This window comes from Dromaius novaehollandiae, chromosome 2 (assembly GCF_036370855.1).
Source record: "Dromaius novaehollandiae isolate bDroNov1 chromosome 2, bDroNov1.hap1, whole genome shotgun sequence".
Taxonomy (NCBI): domain Eukaryota; kingdom Metazoa; phylum Chordata; class Aves; order Casuariiformes; family Dromaiidae; genus Dromaius; species Dromaius novaehollandiae.
Window position 1 is genome coordinate 124,368,775 of NC_088099.1, and position 20,220 is coordinate 124,388,994.

At 37.9% G+C, this 20,220-nt stretch overlaps 1 protein-coding gene and 1 long non-coding RNA gene across 2 annotated transcripts; one reads left to right on the forward strand and one right to left on the reverse strand.

Annotated features, from left to right (window-relative positions):
• Window positions 1–618: 618 nt before the first annotated feature.
• Window positions 619–6,047, reverse strand: LOC135327594 (uncharacterized). The gene is made up of 3 exons (XR_010387931.1): window positions 4,873–6,047; window positions 2,786–2,850; window positions 619–1,543 (listed from the first exon to the last, which is right to left on the reverse strand). It is a non-coding gene; the product is annotated as an uncharacterized LOC135327594 (long non-coding RNA).
• A 431-nt stretch (window positions 6,048–6,478) lies between these two features.
• IMPA1 (inositol monophosphatase 1) lies at window positions 6,479–19,879 on the forward strand. Its single transcript, XM_026100695.2, has 9 exons — window positions 6,479–6,611; window positions 8,304–8,377; window positions 9,570–9,703; window positions 13,148–13,252; window positions 14,568–14,613; window positions 14,755–14,863; window positions 15,615–15,723; window positions 17,241–17,392; window positions 17,858–19,879. Exons 2-9 carry the CDS (start codon window positions 8,315–8,317, stop codon window positions 17,974–17,976), a joined length of 837 nt encoding a protein of 278 aa, XP_025956480.1. The 5' UTR covers window positions 6,479–6,611; window positions 8,304–8,314; the 3' UTR covers window positions 17,977–19,879.
• Window positions 19,880–20,220: the final 341 nt, after the last annotated feature.

Genomic DNA, 20,220 nt, shown 5'->3' on the forward strand with positions numbered 1-20,220 from the left:
AGATGGACTGTGGTCTTCCTAAGTTTTAAAGTGATTGTTGACAGCGATTGTACATAAAGAAGTTGCACTCCTAGTTGCATTACTTTTTATACACCTTTAGTATTAATGGCTTTTTCAGTTGTTAAGGTGCTTTGAAATTCTTTTTGGAGGTTATTAAGAAGATTACTCAGAGTATCAGTAATTGATGTATTCCAGTTTTTGGATCTCTTTTATGTGGATTTCAAAATTGGATTGTAAATTCAAAATTAGTAAACATAGCAAGGAAGAACAGCAAGATTATTTTTATCACAGTTGTAGCCGTTTTGAATTACTGTAACATAAAAACATGTAGTGTTGCACACAGATATTAGGATAATATTTTCCTAAACATAAGCAAGTTTTAATGTATAATGAGGCATCCTTGCTTCATCTTTCTTGTTTCATCCTAAATCTTACTCTGCTGTAGCCTTGGGCTATCTCCATTTAAGCTTGATGGATAAAACCTTCTCAAAACTAATTCCTCCTGCTGCATACTTTGTTTGCTTTCATTTGTTTACAATTATTCATACGAAATCCTCCAAGTGGGAGGAATTATTAAGAAAATCCTATAATGACAGAAAAGACAAAGTATGAATGGGTACAGAGCAGTGGATAGCACAAATCTAAACTCAATTTGTAAAGCTGTACTGTATTCCTACTGCTATGTGGTGCTGTGCAGTGTGAATTAGCTGCGTAGGTAACCCGATCTGATACTAAAGCAGCATTACACAACAGGCAAGCAAGATTTTTCACTTGCAATCAGTAGCAGCATATAATGTGATTCATTGCTACTAACATGACCTATTGCCTGGTGATTAGAGCACATCCCTCAGACAGGGTGTGGGGGGACACAGATTTCTCCTTCTCTGACTGATTGCAGTAAGTACTGAGGTACTGGATTAAAGATAGTGTGACTCATCTTTCAGCAAGTTTGAAAAGAAAAGAGCTACCTTTCTTTCTCAGACCCCAGGCACTTTCTTTCATTTTCATGAGAAGGCTCCAGCTTGTACATGCCATGTGGCTGAATGTATTCAGTAATGTTCAGAGGTGTAACGGGACCACAGGGAACAGAATGTCAGAATTATTCAGAGATGTGATGCATTTCAGGGACGCTATCCTGCCACTACAGGACATACGTAGAAGTGGGGAGAAACTCTACTGGAGACCAAAGGAGATAAGATTAGGGAAGACTGCTAGCCCTGTGAGAGATGAAATTTTGGTCCAGAGGAGAGCTAAGCATGAAACAGAGAGGATATATGACAAAGATAGTGTGTTTCTGCTCAGACCTGCAAATGGAAGTGGACACTGCTCCATAACCGCAGCCACTTGGGCATTCACAAATCTGGATTTGCTGTTTTGGCTCATATTCGATAACTGTGTTGATTTTAGGTTCGCAGTCCAGGTTTTTCTCTAGTACCTGCTCTCCTAGAGGGAACAATTCTCCAGTGGCTACAGTGCTAGATTCCGGTTCCTTTGTAGTTTTGAAAACAGATAACCATGCGTGAAAAACCCATTTTAGGCACAGCTGCAATAAAAAGGAAAAAATTCACAATGTGAGAGGAGGAGTCTGCCTACCATCTTTTTCAAAAGATACTCTTCGTAAGCAGAGGAATAATGTGGTCTTGTTCAGGTGGCCCGAAAGTATTATACGTTCTTGTACTGCCAAACAGTAACTTGGCTCTTGTAACAATTTAGGAATCTCTGTAGCATGATTATATATTGATTGGACTAGAAAAAAAAAACACAGATCTCAGTAAATGTGTGGCTATTAATTGTTCTTATTTTGCTACTGTACCATTTTGCTACTGTAGTTTTAACACGACTTAGGTGTTGTTAAATGATTTTACTGTGTGCTGTGTAGATGTCATGAAAAGGAAGGTGCTTCTGGCTTCTATGAAGGAAAGGGTTGATGACCCAGAGTATAAGTAAGCACTTAGTAAGTACTTTCTAGTTATGGGTGGTTTGGCTCCAGTTTTCAACCCACAGACACACTGATGAGGAATTAAGTCAAGGCTCTGTGGGTAAAAAGCAGCCTGCAGAAAGAGCAGAACTGATGATCAAAGGGTAATCCATGGAATGGAGAGAAAATAATTGGGCTAGAGGTGAGCATAGGGAAGCGATGATGGCGCTAAGACAGATGGGAGGCTTTAAGAAATCAATGGTGTTCTAAGCGGAGGGAAAGGTAGTTAGGACTTCAGTGGCTGCACGTTTTAGAAATCTTTGGCTCCTCATAGTGGGATGTATGTGTGTATTTTTCCCATTTCCCCTACCTACGTCTAGAGCAGTTTGTGATCTCTCTTTACAATCTATGAGGAACATTCCTCTTCTCCCTTGCTCTTTTCCTCCCTTTCCTCAGCAATCCCCTATTCACCTTCTTTTGCACCTTAGGCTGGTAAGGAGATCGCAATAAGTGGCCAACCACCACTATGCGACAGGGAAGTCAAAGAGTGACAAAGAGGACTCGATCCTCCTACTGTTGTTACAGAAGTGAGCAGAAAATGCTCCTGCAGAACAGGGTCATCTTTTGCAGGAGAAAATCCTGTCATTAGCTCCTTATCCCCTTCCTCCTTCCCTCAATTTTTTTGCCCCTACAAGTTTCAAGGGGGTTGCTCAGGGTTGAATGGCTAATCTGTTCTCCTCTGTCACATCTGCTGCTGACTGCTGTCAGAGACAGCTAACTGGCACATGCCTTGGGCCAGTTATGTTCTAATTTCCATGCAAGAATGAAAAGGTCCTTTGGGCTAAATTATCATTCTTCAGGTATTACCTGCAGGAGGAGCTTCTGTTGTGCAAAACAGGAGGACTGTCACATACCTTCCTTTCAGCTGCCACCTGCAAGCAGAACATATGATTTAAGTGGTCATATAGCCTTCCCTCCAACGCACATCTCCTGTTTGAATCAGAGGTCTGAACAGTAGTGGGGCTGCATTTAGAACTGTCCCTGCACAGCCTCTTGAGAAGTTGTTTTTAACTCATAATGCAGATTTTACAGTATATGTAACTGCAGGCCAAATAATCACTCTGAATAAGCTTCATTGTGGATGGAGGGTGAATAGGCCTGGTAAGCATGAAATAAATCTTAGAGGAAATTTAGACGGTTTTATCAGAAAGGTTGCTTTCACGTAGCACCAGTTATTATGAAGAGCTAGCACTCTGTACAAGACAATAAAAATTCAACAAGTTACAGTTGATAAGATTCCAAAAAATTTTCAGTATTATCAGATTTCAGTAATGTGTCTGGGATTGTATGTAGAAACGCAGATCACTCAGTTTTCAGAAACACAGAAGCTCAGATTACTCAGTTTTCAGAAACTAAGCAAAACTAAATGAAGCTAGGCTAACACATAGATAAATAAGTAAAGAGAGGTGAAAACCCCATTCTAATCATGGAGATCCTAGAGAGAATCCAGAAGCAAAAGCAGAATTCCCAGAGCTACCACACTTGCTGCAGCTACAATTACTCCAGGTTTAGCTGTTAGACTCTAGCACATCTTTGCTGACCATATAAAATTTTTTGTTTTTCTAAAGGTTAATAACATAGCACATTTTCATAGGGAAAACTAAAAGTGTATCACAACTGGATTTGAAAAAAAGAAACAGTTTGGAGGAGACATTTAACATCGAAAAGCAAAATGTACTTTTATGGACTTGTGTTGCTAAACTGTTTTGTTTACAAGTTAATAATTAAAATGTAAAACTCACTTGTAGTAGATGCTCACTATGGAAAACATATGCAAAGTTACTCAGCTGAGAAGGTGAATTTGCCAAGAAAAATATTTAACAAATTTACAATCAATTGAGCTATTAAAATAGATAAATAGATGAAAATAAAGCTTTTTTCCTGATATCTATCTGTATAATTTCAGAAAATGCACAAGGTCAAAGCTTTGCAAGCATTTTATCACTGAGGATGCTGCTGGTAGCAGCTCCTGGCAGTGTGCGAGTTCAAGCACTATTACAAATTGGTTCACATAAACCAATAATATAAATATATGGTTGACTATGTAATTTTCCTTGGCAATGTTACCTGTCTGGTCTGGTGAGCAACACTGTAGCAAAGAAGAAATAATATATCATACTAAAAAAGAAGAAATCTGTCACACACTTTTATCAGTTTTATTTTGCCTATCTGTTTTAGAAAGACAGAAAAGTATGTAATCCTTAGTGTTATCACTCTGGTTCAAAGAAAAAGATCGTTTCATCAATGGATTGCCTCTGTTCATCTTGTTTTATCAGGTGTCACATAAAAATACACCTCCCTGCAGCTCCAACCTCCTATCTTAATAGCCTCTTACATGAAATACAAGATTTCCTCTCACCAGAATAGAAACATCTTTACATGGTATGGACCAGAAAAATTCTTATGATGATAAGAGAATTTCTAGCATTTCTGTTTGTTTTACTTCTGCTGAGTTTAGGATCAATGCAGAATTTGAATTCCCCTTATACAGCTCATAAAACACTTGCTTTAATGTTTAGCATACCATTAATGGTATCGAAGAAGCCACTTTCCAAAATGCTGTTGTAGTCCAATACAATTTTGTATTGAGGCATGTTTGGCAGCTTGTCTCAACCAAAACTGAATTAGAGTCAAAGTGCCTCTCTGAACTGGCTCTATGCTTTTAAACAACTGTATAAAGAATGAATTGCAAAATAATTACTAAAAGCATGCCTTACCATTTATTAAGTTCTTTCAATCTGGAGATCTTAAAACACTTCAAAAAGCAGGTCTATATGATTAGTCTTGTTTACAAAATGGGAAGGATGAAAAGGTGCAGTGACTTGTCCAATACCATGGCACAGCTGGGAATGGAAACTACATCTTCACTGACGTGAAAAAAAGGTCAAACGTACCTTTAGTCTTCTTGGGACATTTCAGAATGTATTTGATGTCAGTTCCAACAACTGAAATAAAGGAGCATGACATTTTTTAAAAGGCTTTTCCTATGCACAGGGCATTCAGTCATCCCAAACATTTAGATAGCTGCACAGTGAACAACTTCAGTGAATTCATCCTCATTAAAAGTAGCTATTTTAAAAGTCAGATTATTTTTAAACCAAATCAGTTTCCCAGCTCAGTTTATGAGTGCCAACACAAGGGAGGAAGCAGCTTACAGCATTAAACAAGGGGCTAGTTGTGGGTTGGAAAGAGATGGGAAAAATGGGGTAAGACTGCTTCTTTTCGTGGCAGTCATTTCATGATCATTTTAAGTCATACATCAAACTACAAACCTTGCTGTAAGTGATTACACTAGATCATCATTTTATATATGCCAGTATTAGTTGCAATTTGTAAACTGAATACAAAACTGCAGTGCTTTATCTTTACTGGATGAAAGACAATAGGGTCAAAACTTTACAGAAAAACAATGAAACTGATAACAGTCAATCTTACAAAGGAAAGGTGATGCCATGTTTTCCCTCTGTACCACTTTAATTATAGTAACCTTGAAAAGGCATTATTTGAATTGTGCCATGCTGTTGAAAATCTTTGGTAGAAAGCTAGGGGACTTTTTTGGAAAGTAAGTGAGCAGGATTTACTGTATATTAAAAATATCAGTCAACTCTCTGGTTACTGATTTAAGATCATCCCAATTACCAGAACTTAAAACAAAAGGGGCTAGTGCAGAGGCAAAGAAAGCCATTTCAAAGGTGTTGATAGTGTTTAAGGAAAAAAATCAAGATGTAATGGAGAAAAATCATCTCTTTTTAGGCACTGCAACTTTAAATGAATTAATTAAATACTAATTTCACAGGAATTGCAGGGTATACATTTATGCTTTTTCATGTCGCACTACCAAAGTTGTCAAAATAGAGCCACAGTCCATGGATCCAGGCTAAAAGAGGATGATGGGCTTGTACCTAGAGGAAGTGCCTAACTGTGTAGTTGTCACGAAGGAAATGGTCTCACAGAAATTCAATCACGCCACAAGTGCGACATCTTGTTTAAATGTCCTGGTTCATACTCCACAGCTGTTGTTCTACTTTTACTACAAAATTTCCCCGGTTAAACTTGAATTTTTCTTTCATTTCCCCCCCCTATATTCCCCCCTATATATCGCTACTCTAAATGCTGAACAATGCAGTTTTATTTCCACCACCGACGTCTTCAGCAATTTAAAAGCTCCGATAAATGCCTATCACGTGCACTTACAGCCTCTTCATCTTACCACACCCAATTACTTTAAAAAAAAAAAATGTGTACAGTAGGTCATAAGCTGACTGCAGCTCCCAGCGCTGCCCCAACAGGCGCCCGTCTCACAGCGCGGACACGGAACAGGCAGCACGCAACGACCGTTACCCTCACGGCGGGCGGCAGCGCGCGCCTACAGCACCCCGCGGCGCTGCGCAGGCGCGCCAGCAGTCACAGCGCCCGGCGCCCGCGGCGCGCGGGGGCGGTGAGGCGGCGGGGTTAACGCCTTCGCTGCCGGCGCCGCGAGCGGCGAGCGCGCGCCTGCGCAGTACGTGCGCGGCTGGCGCCGCTGCGGCTGCGCACCTCACTGCGAGCGGCGGCAGCGGCGGCAGCGGCGGCAGCGGCGGCAGCGGCGGCAGCGGCGGCAGCGGCGGCAGCGGCGGCGCGCGGCGCGGCAGTGGTGAGTTTCACGCTGCCCGGCGGCCATTTCGGGGTGCCGTGAGGGGGCTGCGCGCCGCTTTCTTCTCTGGGGCGCTTGTAGGGCAGGGCGGGCGCCTCGCGACACACTGGCTCCGCCTGAAGCCGGCTTCTCTGGCCGCGGATCGGCGGCGGGAGCGGTTGCGTTTCAGGTGCCCGAGGAGGTTGTCGCTTATCAGTGCAGTAAATCAGCTCTGCTTATTAGCGAAAAAGGGCAGTAGGTTAGAGGCAGGGTCCCTGCTGGCGAGAAGCAGCGCTGGGAAGGCGCGCTGTGGTGCCATAGCCCCGGGCGTTACTGCTTCGTGGTGCCATGGCCGATGTCTTCCAGTAAACGTAGACGCTAGTGTTTTACTAGAATAAATACTCTGGATTTGCTGTTCGTGATCATTCAAGAAGCTACCCCGTTGAACAGGATGTTGATCTTCCTAAGGCACCATTAGTGCTACCAGTGCTTTATGGAGAATAGGGTAATTTTATTTAGTGCCATTCGTACCCAGTTCTGTGTCCTGACAAATTGTTTGTGTCTTTCTATGGTACGACCTACTCTGAAAGCTGTGGCAGGTAAAGTAGGTTATCGGTATAATTGAGGTGTCATGCCATTTGCATTTTACACAGCTTTTTTAGCCATCTCTGGCTGTGTTAGGTCCAAAACTAAGAGCGGCAAGGTCTGTTAGGTGAGTACTGTTGAACTGGGGACTCCTGGACTGTGTTGACTGCAATGTCTTTTTGACACTTTTTAGTGCTGGTTTTGCATGCTCATGTATGTAACCTGTGTGAATTTGGAAATGGTACAAATTTGGTCCTCACTTCCCAAAGACTGAATTGTCTGAGCAGGAATTATCCAGAAAGCACCTGAAAGGGCTGGGTCTTGAAATGGAAAGAAATGCCTTAAATTCAGAATACCATTGTGTTAAGTGAATTTGTGGTCTATTATGGGTGTATTAGAAAGACTGTATGATACACTGGTTTTTATTTCACATTACTCATGGAAGTAGAGATACATACAAGATAAGGTAGCTTACATTGCTTCATAGTATTGAAGAATGTAAAGGACACTTTTAAAATAACTGTGGTTTCTTGTAGCTTTTTAATGTATTTCGTAATTTGTATTTTGTAATTTAACAAGTCCCTAGAACAAGGCACAGAGGAGTAAGCCATAGAAAGGATAGATTTTCGTTCTGCTCCCCTCTAATTTAAGATAACCAAAGTCATTTAAACAATGCTTAAAATAGACTAAACTGTGCCTGTAAACATCTGCAATAAGTTGTAGTGAAGATTCCAGTATTTTTTGAGCAAACAAGCGCTGAGTTGTACAGTGTATCTAAAAATGTCCTTGTGTGTAACCACACTATTGCTTTTCAAAGGCTTCATGTGCACTGAAGTCCATGCCTACATGTAGCATTTAGCAGGCATATTTCTTTAAACGTTGCGGGTCTACATCTGTTGATATTTTTATGTTATAAACATATTCACAAAATGTAGGAAAAAATCTATTAAACCAGACAAAGTTTAAAAATTTTTTTAAATCAACTCTTCCACAGTGAAGAATAGGACAAACATATATTCCAGCAAAGCGAAAACATTGCAGTCCAGGGGACTGGAGTCCAGAGGGGAGTAAAGCAATTAGAATTTGTAAAAATATCCATAATCATTTTTATGTTAATGTATCTTTTAGGCTAAGAAAAGATGGCTGATCCTTGGCAGGAATGCATGGATTATGCAGTTGCTTTAGCAAGGAAAGCTGGGGAAGTAAGTATAAACTATTTCTAAATAATAATGTTATTTATTGAGAATAATATATTTACAGCTTTTAAAGGAGTTTTGCTGTTAGATAGTCCTCTGTGGAATGTTCTGTCAAAAATATAAATTAGCACAATCACTCATATTCTCAATTTGGTTAATTTAAGGAAACACTTTTACATCTTTCTTTGGACCAGAATCTAATAAAGACTAAGGAATAGCTCTTATTCCTTAAGTGTGATTTAAAAAAAAATACTTGGGAATTATGTTAAACAAAGAGCATCCCATTTTTTTCCATAAAAAGGTATCTGTCTAATTTACTTTTTCATCATCTGAACAGCTATTGGCAATCTTTCTTCTGAACACCTTCTCTGCAGCATTATTTCACCTCTTTTGCTTAGCTTCTTTATTCATTGGCTTATTCTTGACACAACATACATTGTTGATTTCTGTTTTTGAAGGCTGTTTTATAAATAAGAAACATCTCTCTCAGTGGCAGTACTTTGCCTGTTTGTGGTCTCAGATGGCTTAGAATAAGAAAGAGAACTTGCACATCTCAGCAAAACCTAGATGTAGAATTGATTAGCAGATGTTCAGTTACTCTTGGTTGTTCTGCTGGGTACGTTTGAATGCTATTGCAACAGACAGGATGACACATGTACCAGTTCGCTTCCCAGGAGCTGCAGAATCTGTAGAATGTAACAGTGTAGAAGCCCCACCAACCATCTTACTAAGGTCAACCCTCACAAAACTTTGTCTTAGTTGTAGTAAAATTATTTTCTGGGCTGTGAGACATAGATTCTTAATCAAGCTGATTTTCATAGTTCTTCAATCATAGATGCATAGTTTGGCTAAAAATAGCTTACTTAAGCTCAGTCTTCTGTGTTTCATTCAGCTTACTGATATTTAGATATATCAGTTTAAAACATGTCCTAACAAAATGGAGCTCTCTTTCATCTACAGATGGATCTTCCCATAGTACTTAGTTTTCAGGTCATGTAAAAGTTTGTATTAGTAGAGGAGAGGGATAGATGCAGGGCTGAGCCACAGCTCCTGCAATTAAATCCATTTTGTGTCACTACTTGTGTTGTGTTTTGTGCATGCAGTATAGAAAATTATAGTAAACATGATGCTCAGTATCTTGGAAAAACCAATATTTTCCATACTGTTTATGAAGAAAGCTTTTTTCTTTTGTTAACAGATAATCCGTGGAGCACTCAAAGAAGAAATATCTGTTATGACTAAAAGTTCACCAGTAGATCTAGTGACAGAAACAGATCAAAAAGTAGAAAACTTCATTATTTCTTTGATAAAAGAAAAGTATCCTTCTCACAGGTACAGCTTCTTATTGATACATTTTTGATAAAAGAAGGGGTGAGGTGACTGGAAGAACAAAATGGAAAGTTTATGATTTTACTTGATGACATTTCAATATGATTGACATGCAAGACGATTACAGAATGCTCCCTTAACGTCATTGCATTAAATATTTCAGAGTAGTATTGGGTCAAAGTTTTGCCCAAATGCATCCAAATCAATTGCTAGCTAATTTTGCAATTAACTTAGAGGGCTGCAATAACAAGTTCAGGCATCCAGGGGTCCAGGGTTTGCTGATATGAGTTTAACTTTGCTCAAAGCTCATACTGAAAGTCACGTCCAGTTGAGCCAACTGTACGTAAATTCTTGTTCATTTGGGTTGGGGAATCAAAGGTGGCTCCAAAATACCTGGAACCCGAACTTCTCCTTTGTTTGCTGTAGAAACTAGCATGCCTTGAATGTCCAAACAGAATGGATCCCATGGTATTGAGTGGGCCTTTAGTTCTGGTTAGCAAATCTCATGCAATATAAGAACATAAAATTTTCTAGAAAGAAAATGGGATCTTCTGGATCTGCATTACTGAGTCATACAAAATATTATTTTTTATTGTTCAGCATTTCTTTTGTTTTTAGAAATAAATTTCTTCTTGGAGGATGAATTCTATGTTTTACTTAACCAACTTTGTTTCCTATTTTGATATAATGGCTCAAGTTTAGTACAGTTTCCTTAAGATGGGTTTGCTAATTTTTCTCATATTTTCTTGGAGATATTCTCATCATAGCAGTGTATGTGAAATATAATACTCATAAAATTAGAACAACGGAAGTGATGCAAAATACCAGTAACCTAACCAAATCTGTGTAAACATAAAAGCTGATGGAATGATTTTGAACTAGCAGTTTCTATGACATTGATGAACATTTACAATATTTTAATATAGTAAATATTTTAAAACTTTTTTTAATTGGATAATTGATAACACATTAGACATACTTCTGTTGAATTCCTCCTTCCATTGAACTTTTGTTTACCTGAATAACTTTTCTGTCTGTCTTAACCTTCAAGATCAGCTGCTTTTTGGGAACGTTGTTTCATTCTGAGTGATTATCTTATCTTTCCCTTCTACAGTCAAACATAAAATTCCTAATAAATATTAAAGGGACTTTGTTTCTTTAATTTGAACAGTTCTCCGCATCTTACCAGTTCTTGGAGGAAAGCAGTATTCTGATTTTGTTATAGACTTTTTATGGGCTGAGAAATATGTTGATAATGTACACTCATACTCGTCCCAGTAGTTTTTCAGTACAAATCAAATAGTTCCATGATCAACAAAAATCAGGAAATTTAATTTCCTGTGGGACTATGTTATGTGTATTCCTTGGATTTATCGTATGGTACAGCATGCACTCTGCCCTCCCCTTCAAGAGGAGCTCTGCTTTGGATTTCATCCCATTACAAAGTCATCAATTTTTGTTACACTTGTAAAATTGTGGGCCCGTTGCTAAATGGAGCAGGAGATAATGAAAACTTACTCTTGATGGAGGAGGGTCAGGTTATGGAATGCTTAAGCAAACTGGACATACACAAGTCCATGGGACCTGACGGGATGCACCCATGAATGCTGAGGGAGCTGGCCAGTGTCATTGTGTGGCCAGTCTTTATTATCTTTGAAAGGTCGTGGCGACTGGGAGAGGTTCCAGAGGGCTGGAATAAAGCAAATGTCACCCCTCTCTTCAAAAATGACAAGAAGGAGGATCCAGGAAACTACAGGCTGGTCAGCATCACCTTGATCTCTGGGCAGGTGATGAAGCAACTAATCCTGGATACCATTTCTAGACATGTGAAGCACAGAAGGATGATCAGGAGTAGTCGTCATGCATTTACAAAGGGGAAATTGTGTTTAACCAACCTCATAGCCTTCTATGGTGAAATGGTTTGCTTGGTGGATGACAGGAGAGCAGTTGATGTTGTTTATCTTGACTTTAGTAAGGCTTTTGATGCTGTCACCTGTAACATCATTATAGATAAGCTAATGAAGTACAGGCTAGATAAGGTGGTTAGTGGAATGAATTGAGTTCTTGAGTTCAACAGGATGAACTGCAGGGCTCAAAGGGTTGTGATCACTGGCACATAGTCTAGCAGGAGGCCAGTCATTAGTGATGTCCCCCAGGGGTCAATACTTGGTCTAATAATGTTTAACGTTTTCATTAATGACCTGGAAAACGGAACAGTGTACCGTCAGCAGGTTTGCTGATCATACAAACCTGGGAGGAGTGGCTGATGCAGCAATGGTTGTGCCACTGCTCCGAGGGACCTGAAAAGGCTGGAGAAACGGGCTGAGGGGAACCTCTTGAAGTTCAACAAAGGGAAGTGCAGGGTCCTGCACCTAGGCAGAAATGACCCCAGGTACCAATACAGGCTGGAGACCAGTCAGCTGAACAGCAGCTTTGTGGAGAAGGACCTGGTGGCCTTGGTGGACAACAAGCTGACCATGGGCCAGCAATGTGCCCTCATGGCAAAGAGGCCAACGGCATGCTGGGCTGCATTAGGAGGAGTCAGCAGGTTGATGAAGGTGATCCTTCCCCTCTACTCAGCACTGGTGAGACACATTGCATTTTGTCCAATTCTGAGCTATCTAGTACAAGAAAGACACGGACATACTGGAGTGGGTCCAGCAACAGACCACAGAGGTGATTAAAGGAGATTGAACTGTGTCTTCTGTGACAAAAGGCTTAGAGAGCTGGGGCTGTATAGCCTGCAGAAGAGAAGGCTCAGATGGGCTCTTACCAATGTGCATAAATACCTGATGGGGGAGAGCAAATCAGATGGAGGCTGACTCTTCTCAGTGGTGCCTGTGACAGGACAAGAGGTGACAGGCGCAAACTGCAAAACAGGAAATTCAGTTTAAACATAAGAAACAACTTTTTCACTGTGAGGATGGTTGAACACAGGAACAGGTTGCCCAGAGAGTTTGTGGAGTCTTCATCCTTGGATATATTCAAGACTCGACTGGACTTGTTCCTCAGCAGCCTGCTCTAGGTGACCTTGCCTGAGCAGGGGGATTGGACCAAATGATCTCCAGAAGTCCCTTCCAGCCTCAACTATTCTGTAATTGTGTATTCTGGCCAAAAAGTTGGTGATGCTATTACTGGAAAAAAATCCTAAAATCTTCAATATTTTAAATGCTAAGTTCCATTAATGGAATTAAAAAAAAAAAAAAAGATCTTTTTAACTTATTATGCATATTTCTGGCATCATGAATATTGGTAGAAGCCTGTTCAGTTACTAGATATAGTTGGTACTTTACAGCCAAACTTTATATTTCTCAACTTTTGCATATGCATACTTGATGATATAAAAACTACATGTGACTTGACTTTAAGAATTTTAATTTCAAGGACAGTATTGTAATTCAGACATTTTGAACAATTTTTTCATTTTTTATGTGTTTCGTACTCTAGTTTCATTGGAGAAGAATCTGTTGCAGCTGGAGAAGGCAGCATTTTGACAGCTAACCCCACATGGATTATAGACCCTATTGATGGAACTACCAACTTCGTACACAGGTTCAGCTGTCATCTTTTATATTAGCAGTTTAAACACTGATTATCTTTTTTGTTTCTCCAATTCTGTGAAAGTAAGGTTTTTTCACCTTTAAATTGTTTTAAAAGTGATACCATGACCTCATGAATAGTCTCAAATTGCTGTTTGCTTTTAGTTGAGAACCATTTGCAGTTTTTGTTATCATATTAGTATTTCTGTAAGTATTATAATACTCTGTAACCAGTAGCAGATATTTCATAAGAGACCTGTGCTATACAGCGGGAGTCAACAGCATTTGGCGTAGGTGCCAAAGATAGGTAGGCATATTTTTAATAGTGATGCAATAGGCCTGGGAATTAGGAACTGCAGCATCTTCAAAGAGGTTTTGCTGAGAAGCAATAACAGCTCCAGTTCCTGGCTTCTAACAAATTATAAATTCACTGTGATCTAGGAGCTGCTACTATGAAGGAAAACCAGGTATCATTGGCAAACTGTCTGGTGGTATTTTGCGTCAGGGTGGGGAAGGGATTCTTAGAGTAATGCTGACTGCCTGTTCCCTGACTCTTTGCGACATAGTAACTTCTGGCCTTGATGAGCTTCTCTGAGCATACCTGATTCCAGTATTGGAATGACTGCCGCTATATGGTGCACAGCTTTAAACAGTTGCCAAATCCTGCTAAATACCATGTCTGTTTGAAAAGCTACAAGAAAGTAATCCATTCTGCTGAATTTACAAACCTAAAAATCTGTAATTTTTACAGATTGTAATTACAAGAAGTTTTTCTGCAAATTTTAAAAAAGTAAGAAAATCAAATTAATTGGTTAATCACTAAAAACTTAGAAAAATTAGGATGCAGCACACAGTTTCCTATACACTCCCACTGCCTTCTCTCTTTCCCCTGCATTCTCCTTTCTCAGTATCTGTCTTTCTTGTCCCTTTGCTGGTGAAAGTGGAAAAAGATGGAGAGGGAGATGGCCTCATCAGAAGATGCAGGCTTTTTTGACCAGTCAGTATGTTCTTTCTGAGAAAGGTTAGTTGCGTAGAGGCTTGCCAGTTCTTACTGTATTTCTTGGCTAGAAAGTGATGACAGTTCGTAGTCCAAATGTAACAGGCTTAGCTTCAGTGAGTAGAAACTGTGCAGCTGTGATTGGTATCGTTTGGTCGGTTTTCACAGTGAATGGTTCAAGTTCCAGAAAACTAGTATTTCCTAAATATTTCATGTGTCTTTTTTTAATATACTTGACATTTAAATGAAGATTGTTTTTATTAAGCATAAGCATGGTAATGAAAGAAGCATAGTATCTCCCTGTAAAATAGTGAAATGTTTTGTTTTGTAGGTTTCCATTTGTGGCAGTTTCAATTGGCTTTGTTGTAAACAAAGAGGTATACTTTTTATTATTTAATATCTAATCAAGCAAAAACCAAATTAATTTCTTGTTGCTAGCTATCACTAAGATCTGTATTTTCAAAGTAGATAGAAGAAAGGAAGAACAACCTCAAGGTATCTTTACTGTTTTCTTGCAGATAGAATTTGGAATTGTGTACAGTTGTGTAGAAGACAAGATGTACACTGCCAGGAAAGGAAAAGGTGCATTTTGCAATGGACAGAAACTTAAAGTATCAGGCCAAGAAGGTAAGCTGAACTGAGTAGCTTATTTTTATAATTTCATATGTTTTGCACATGATATATCAGCAGTTTTAGATTTGGGTGTATTTCTCTTTCTTAATACGTCATTCTGTTTTGCAAATACAGCCTTTTTTTTAGCCATACAGTTTTGAGGAAATAGGTTTTATTTTCTCTTTGATGGATATAACATACTTGTGATCTTTGCAGAATGAAAGTCAAGACTCAGGAGTTGGAGATTATATTCCCTGTGTCTTTTTAAGTTTGTGTGCTGTTTTATTTTATTCCTTGTATGTCTGTATTCACTCTGTGATCATTTTTAGAGACCGTAATGAATCTACCAAACAATTTAACTTCTTCCAGCCCTGAACTACCATGGGTTTAAATCTTATCAGCATCATTGCTGTATACTTATTACCTTATGTAAAGGAAAACCAATGCTTAAACTGGGACCTTTACAGATTTGAGAACTGTTCTAATTGTTCTAAGAATAGAATTTTATATAGCAATGATGTCAGTTAATGTATATACACAATTAAACCAGATCGTGCTTTGTTAACTTTATTTTATCTTTTCCTATCATTTTTCCTATAAGAATTTTTTTTATAAATTTAGTCATGTAGTATTAAAATACTTCAATTTTGTTTGGTTCAACAAGAGAGCAATGAAGTAAACTTTGCTTGAATTTAACTCAGATACCTAATTAGTGTCACTGTGTAAACTGTACTGTTGGAAAAGTGAGGTTTTATTTCCTTTCCAGACATCACAAAATCCCTTTTGGTGACAGAATTGGGATCAAATCGTGATCCAGAGACTATAAAAATAGTTCTTTCTAACATGGAAAGACTTCTCAGTGTTCCTATCCATGGGTAAGATATTTCTTATTGTTGATATTTACTGGTAGTGTTAAATATGATCATTTCTAGGAAGAATCAGTTACATTTATTTACATACAGACATTGCATACATTTAACTTCTCAAAAATGAAGTATGATTTAAATGTGATTGTCTGGTAGCTTCTCCAGAGAGACTTTGTGTATTTAATTTTTTTTTAGGCTGGGACATAATCAGATGGTATTGAGAATTGAGGCATGTTTGGTTTTCTGGGACTAGAAAGTATTGTATTTTCTATTCTAGTTAAAAAAATTGAATACAATTTTGTGTATTTTTATGGAAAACACACACAGAGTAATAGGAGCTGCATAAAGAACAGCTATGTTAGAGTAGCTTTATTAGATTACTTAGTTTCCCTGTAGTAAAGAAAGAACTTTTTTTAATCCATCAGGAGACAAAAGTAAATCTTCCTTTCAGCTCCATAAAAATGTTTGAATTTATCCAAGTAGTTGAAATTGTCCACAAACTAATCTTATTTCAGTTACACTCCCTGCTTCCTCTCTCCTGGATAAACCAAAGCTTGCATTTCCACAAGCCATTTTGTGTCTAAAGATGGTTTCAAAAGACAATTGTTTGTTACTCAACCCTACTCATGTTTCTAGACTAAAAGTTTCTGGCTTCAATTTTATGCCAGGACTCTCAGGATTCTTGTTTTGACTCTTACCATTTAGACTTTTTGTACTTTCGGAAAAACTTGTGAGGTCATTAAAGAATATATGCTAAACCATAAATAGGGAATACATTTTAGATATGTTGTTACTTAAACTTTGACATTTTAGTTGTAAAAAGTAAATTGAAGATTAGAGTTAAGTTGCTTCTTGCCGTAGCTTAGCTGCCATCAGTTATAATTTAATGTAGATTTTACTGATAATTGACATAATGACAGTTCTTTGTAGAAGTCACACTTTTGCTTATTAATTACATTAATGTTTCCAAAAGTAACTGGAATTTGCAACACACAAAGTTTTGATTATATTATCCAGAGCTAATTCATACTGTTAATTTATTATTTGTGATTATTACTGTTAGGTTTTTTGCATGTCAGAGATGCTTACTGACCATCACCAGAGAAACTGAATTAATTTTTTTTGCAAGGTTGAGAACAGTGTAAACTCTACTTGAATTCTAATATTCAAAAAGCAAAGTAGAATATCTATTACTGTTTTTGGGTAGATATCTTCCATAATACTTGTCTTAGGGTGAAAAAGTTGTTTAAGATGTTTTTTCACATCTAAAACAAAATTGCTTGACTTTAATATAATTTGTAAACATTTCTGGAAATTTGCTATATTTGGAGGACTCTTTAACATACTTAAAAACAAATGGAGAATGGATTTGCATGCATTTGTTTCACTGCAACATCCCATCACATTTTCTCTAGCTCAGTTCATTTTGCATATGATGCTTTTGTATTCTGTTTAGTTTACACAAACAGTGTTTGTAACTGTCTTAGGAACTACTCTCAATTGAAAAACAACTATATCTCCTTTAGGATTAGAGCTGTTGGTACTGCAGCTGTGAACATGTGCCTTGTGGCAACAGGTGGAGCTGATGCCTATTATGAAATGGGAATTCATTGCTGGGATATGGCAGGGGCTGGAATCATTATTACTGAAGCAGGCGGAGTACTGCTAGATGTATCAGGTAAATGCATGGGCATGAATGATACTCCTGTGTCCTTTTAAGTAGCTAATTGGGAGCAAAACATAGCTGAAATGAGAAGGTAGATGCTTTTCAATCCTGCTTCTAAGTTACCATTATCAAGCAGTGTTTCCATCCAGTTAATGAACAAAGAGAGAGGCAATCATTTGCTCTTAAGCTTACAAGACACTTTTTGCCTTCTGGGTTGAGCTCGTGGAAGAGAAGTAAAAGTAGCATCACTTCATAAATAAAAAAAGAGTAAATGTACACTGAGGAGAATTTAAATGTAGCTTATATGAGATACCTGTGGAGTTAAAATGCATTTTTACCCGGGGGCAGAATTTGACCCTGAATGGTAATACCAGTCTGTTAATGTATCACTTACATTGGATATTTATGCTCGTTTTCTTACCAACTTTTACTTTTTTCAGGGTATAAGCTAGTTACTTTTCTTGCTTTGATTTTTAGGTGGACCATTTGATTTGATGTCTCGAAGAATAATTGCTGCAAGCAGTAGAGCTGTAGGAGAGAGAATAGCCAAAGCACTTCAGATAATTCCTCTGAAACGGGATGATGCAACAAATTGAATACCAAAGCAACGCTTTAAATGTATTGGTACAATGGTTGTCTCATACTCTTATATACTTATTATTCCATACCACGACCCTGATAAAAAGATAGATAAATAGAGGGTAGTCTTTCCCTACTGATAGTTTAAGGTGTGACTGCAAAGTAGTATTTTGAGATTGGACCAACATGGTGTTGTTATGGAATAATTCTAAGTAAATCTTTACTTTTAAGTATTTTGTTTCGTATCATAATTGCATAAAGATCTGTAAAAAGAAACATATATGCAACTAATATTTTAAGTTTTATATTATACTGGAAGGCATAGCAAGAGACTTTTTTTTTTAATCAAAAAAATGTGTAGTTCCTTAAGTGACAAAACAGAATAACGTTTACTGTCTTAACTACAGAACTTCACATGTGGTCCTGAATCCAAAAATACCAAGGCATTATTATTTATCTAATCTCTCTCCCTTTTTCTCTTGTCTGTTAGTTCTTTCAGCGTCATCAGTCTATCCATTTCTTCAGCTCGTTCCTGTTTTTGCAGGTAGATCACACATTTCCAAAGTTTGTTCAGTTGCTGTTAGTTTGGGTTCTAATTTAGAGCCTTCGTTACCCACTAGTATTACTTACTAGTCTTTGTCTTTCTATTCATTGTTGCACTTTACTTTTGGTAGACAAACACAGTTTATTCTTTGGTCTCTTATGTGCACTGCATTTGCAAATCTATTACAGTAGCAAAGTAATAGATCATTGTGCTAAAAAATAGGTGCTTGTCCCAGGAATAAGTTCTGAGCATACTGTCTATCAACAAATGGATTTACATGAAATGAAAATGAAGTATGATTGGAATTTGTTCATTGGAATCAGCTGATATTAAGTCTTCTATCTTATAGTTGTCAGGTGTAATTTCCATTAATCTTGTTTGGGTATCTCCATGGAGGAGAGTATCTCAAAGTTTAAGGAATCCTTAAAGTCTAAGAGAGTTTTCAGTAAATCAGAGCGATGGGGAAAAAAATAAGCCGAAAGTCCAGAATTTTTACATTATTTTTTGTGAGTTTTGTCAGTGACTGAACAAGATCAGGTTTCCATTGTGTTGCATTTTCTACAGGCACACAAGAAGATGCATACCTAAACCTAGACATATAAATCTAAATCTTAGTAATTTAATTCTTGGTGTTAATTGTTCCTAGTGCACAAAACTATACTGTGGGTGGTTCTTTACATTTTTGTGTTCAAGCTTTTTAAAAGTATCAGTGTACTGTTCAAATAAGTAGTGCACTTTAAAAAATAATTTAGCTTTATCAGTTTTTTCACTGTTTTGTGTCTAAAGTTTCCAAAAAAAAAGGTTAATTTTGATGGTCCACTCAAGACATGGCAATGCTTTGGAAAATCTGGCTTTATGTACTGCTGTTGCACTATTTGTTTTTATTATGGAAGAGGATTTCTCTGTCTTGCAATTCCAGCCAGATCTGTTATAAATTTGAGTCTTCTATATCAGTTAATTTTTTGCAGGTTTTGCCAGAATATTTCATTGAAATTGTATCTAATATCAGATGATTAACGTTAATGAGATCAGCAACTGCCTGCTCTTCAAAGGTCTTACCAAAAAGCCAGATTTACCTTAATTTTAATTTCGGTTTTACTTTTAGGGTTCCCTTTGGCAAGAATAGGAACTTTCTGAGCATTGCACTCTAATTTTATTGTTATAATTGATGGGGGAATCATCATTGTTTCATAATAATTAATTCGTTAATTTTTAATGTCTGCTGTACCATTTCCATTGCTGTTGTATAAAATACAAACTATGCAGAATTTTTTATGTTAAACTGATTTATTTTGTGAAATGGAGACATGTCTAAAAATACTTGAGGTGAGAGTACGTGTTTGTAATAAATATATGCCTTAGCAGTGGCAGCTCCAGATGCGCTTCCCTGCTTGACATTTGTCAGAGTACAATGTTGGATCCCAGCATGCTGGGTTTATGGGCTTTAAGCTTCTTTTCTCTGTGTACGAATTGAACGTTTTTTCTTCCTGACCTGTGGTGTACATAGATCATGAGCTATTATGCCTGTATAGAAATGGAGTTTTGTATACAGCTACCCTGTTTTTGAGAGTCAGTATTCATACATCTGCTGGTGAGATCAGAACAGGTTCATCATATCCATGCTCAGAGCCCTAACACTACAGATTCTCTTGTCTGTAGTTTACTTCTGAGGGGTATCAGCTGGCTGAAGCATGTAGCTTTCTCACTGTTAGGTTTC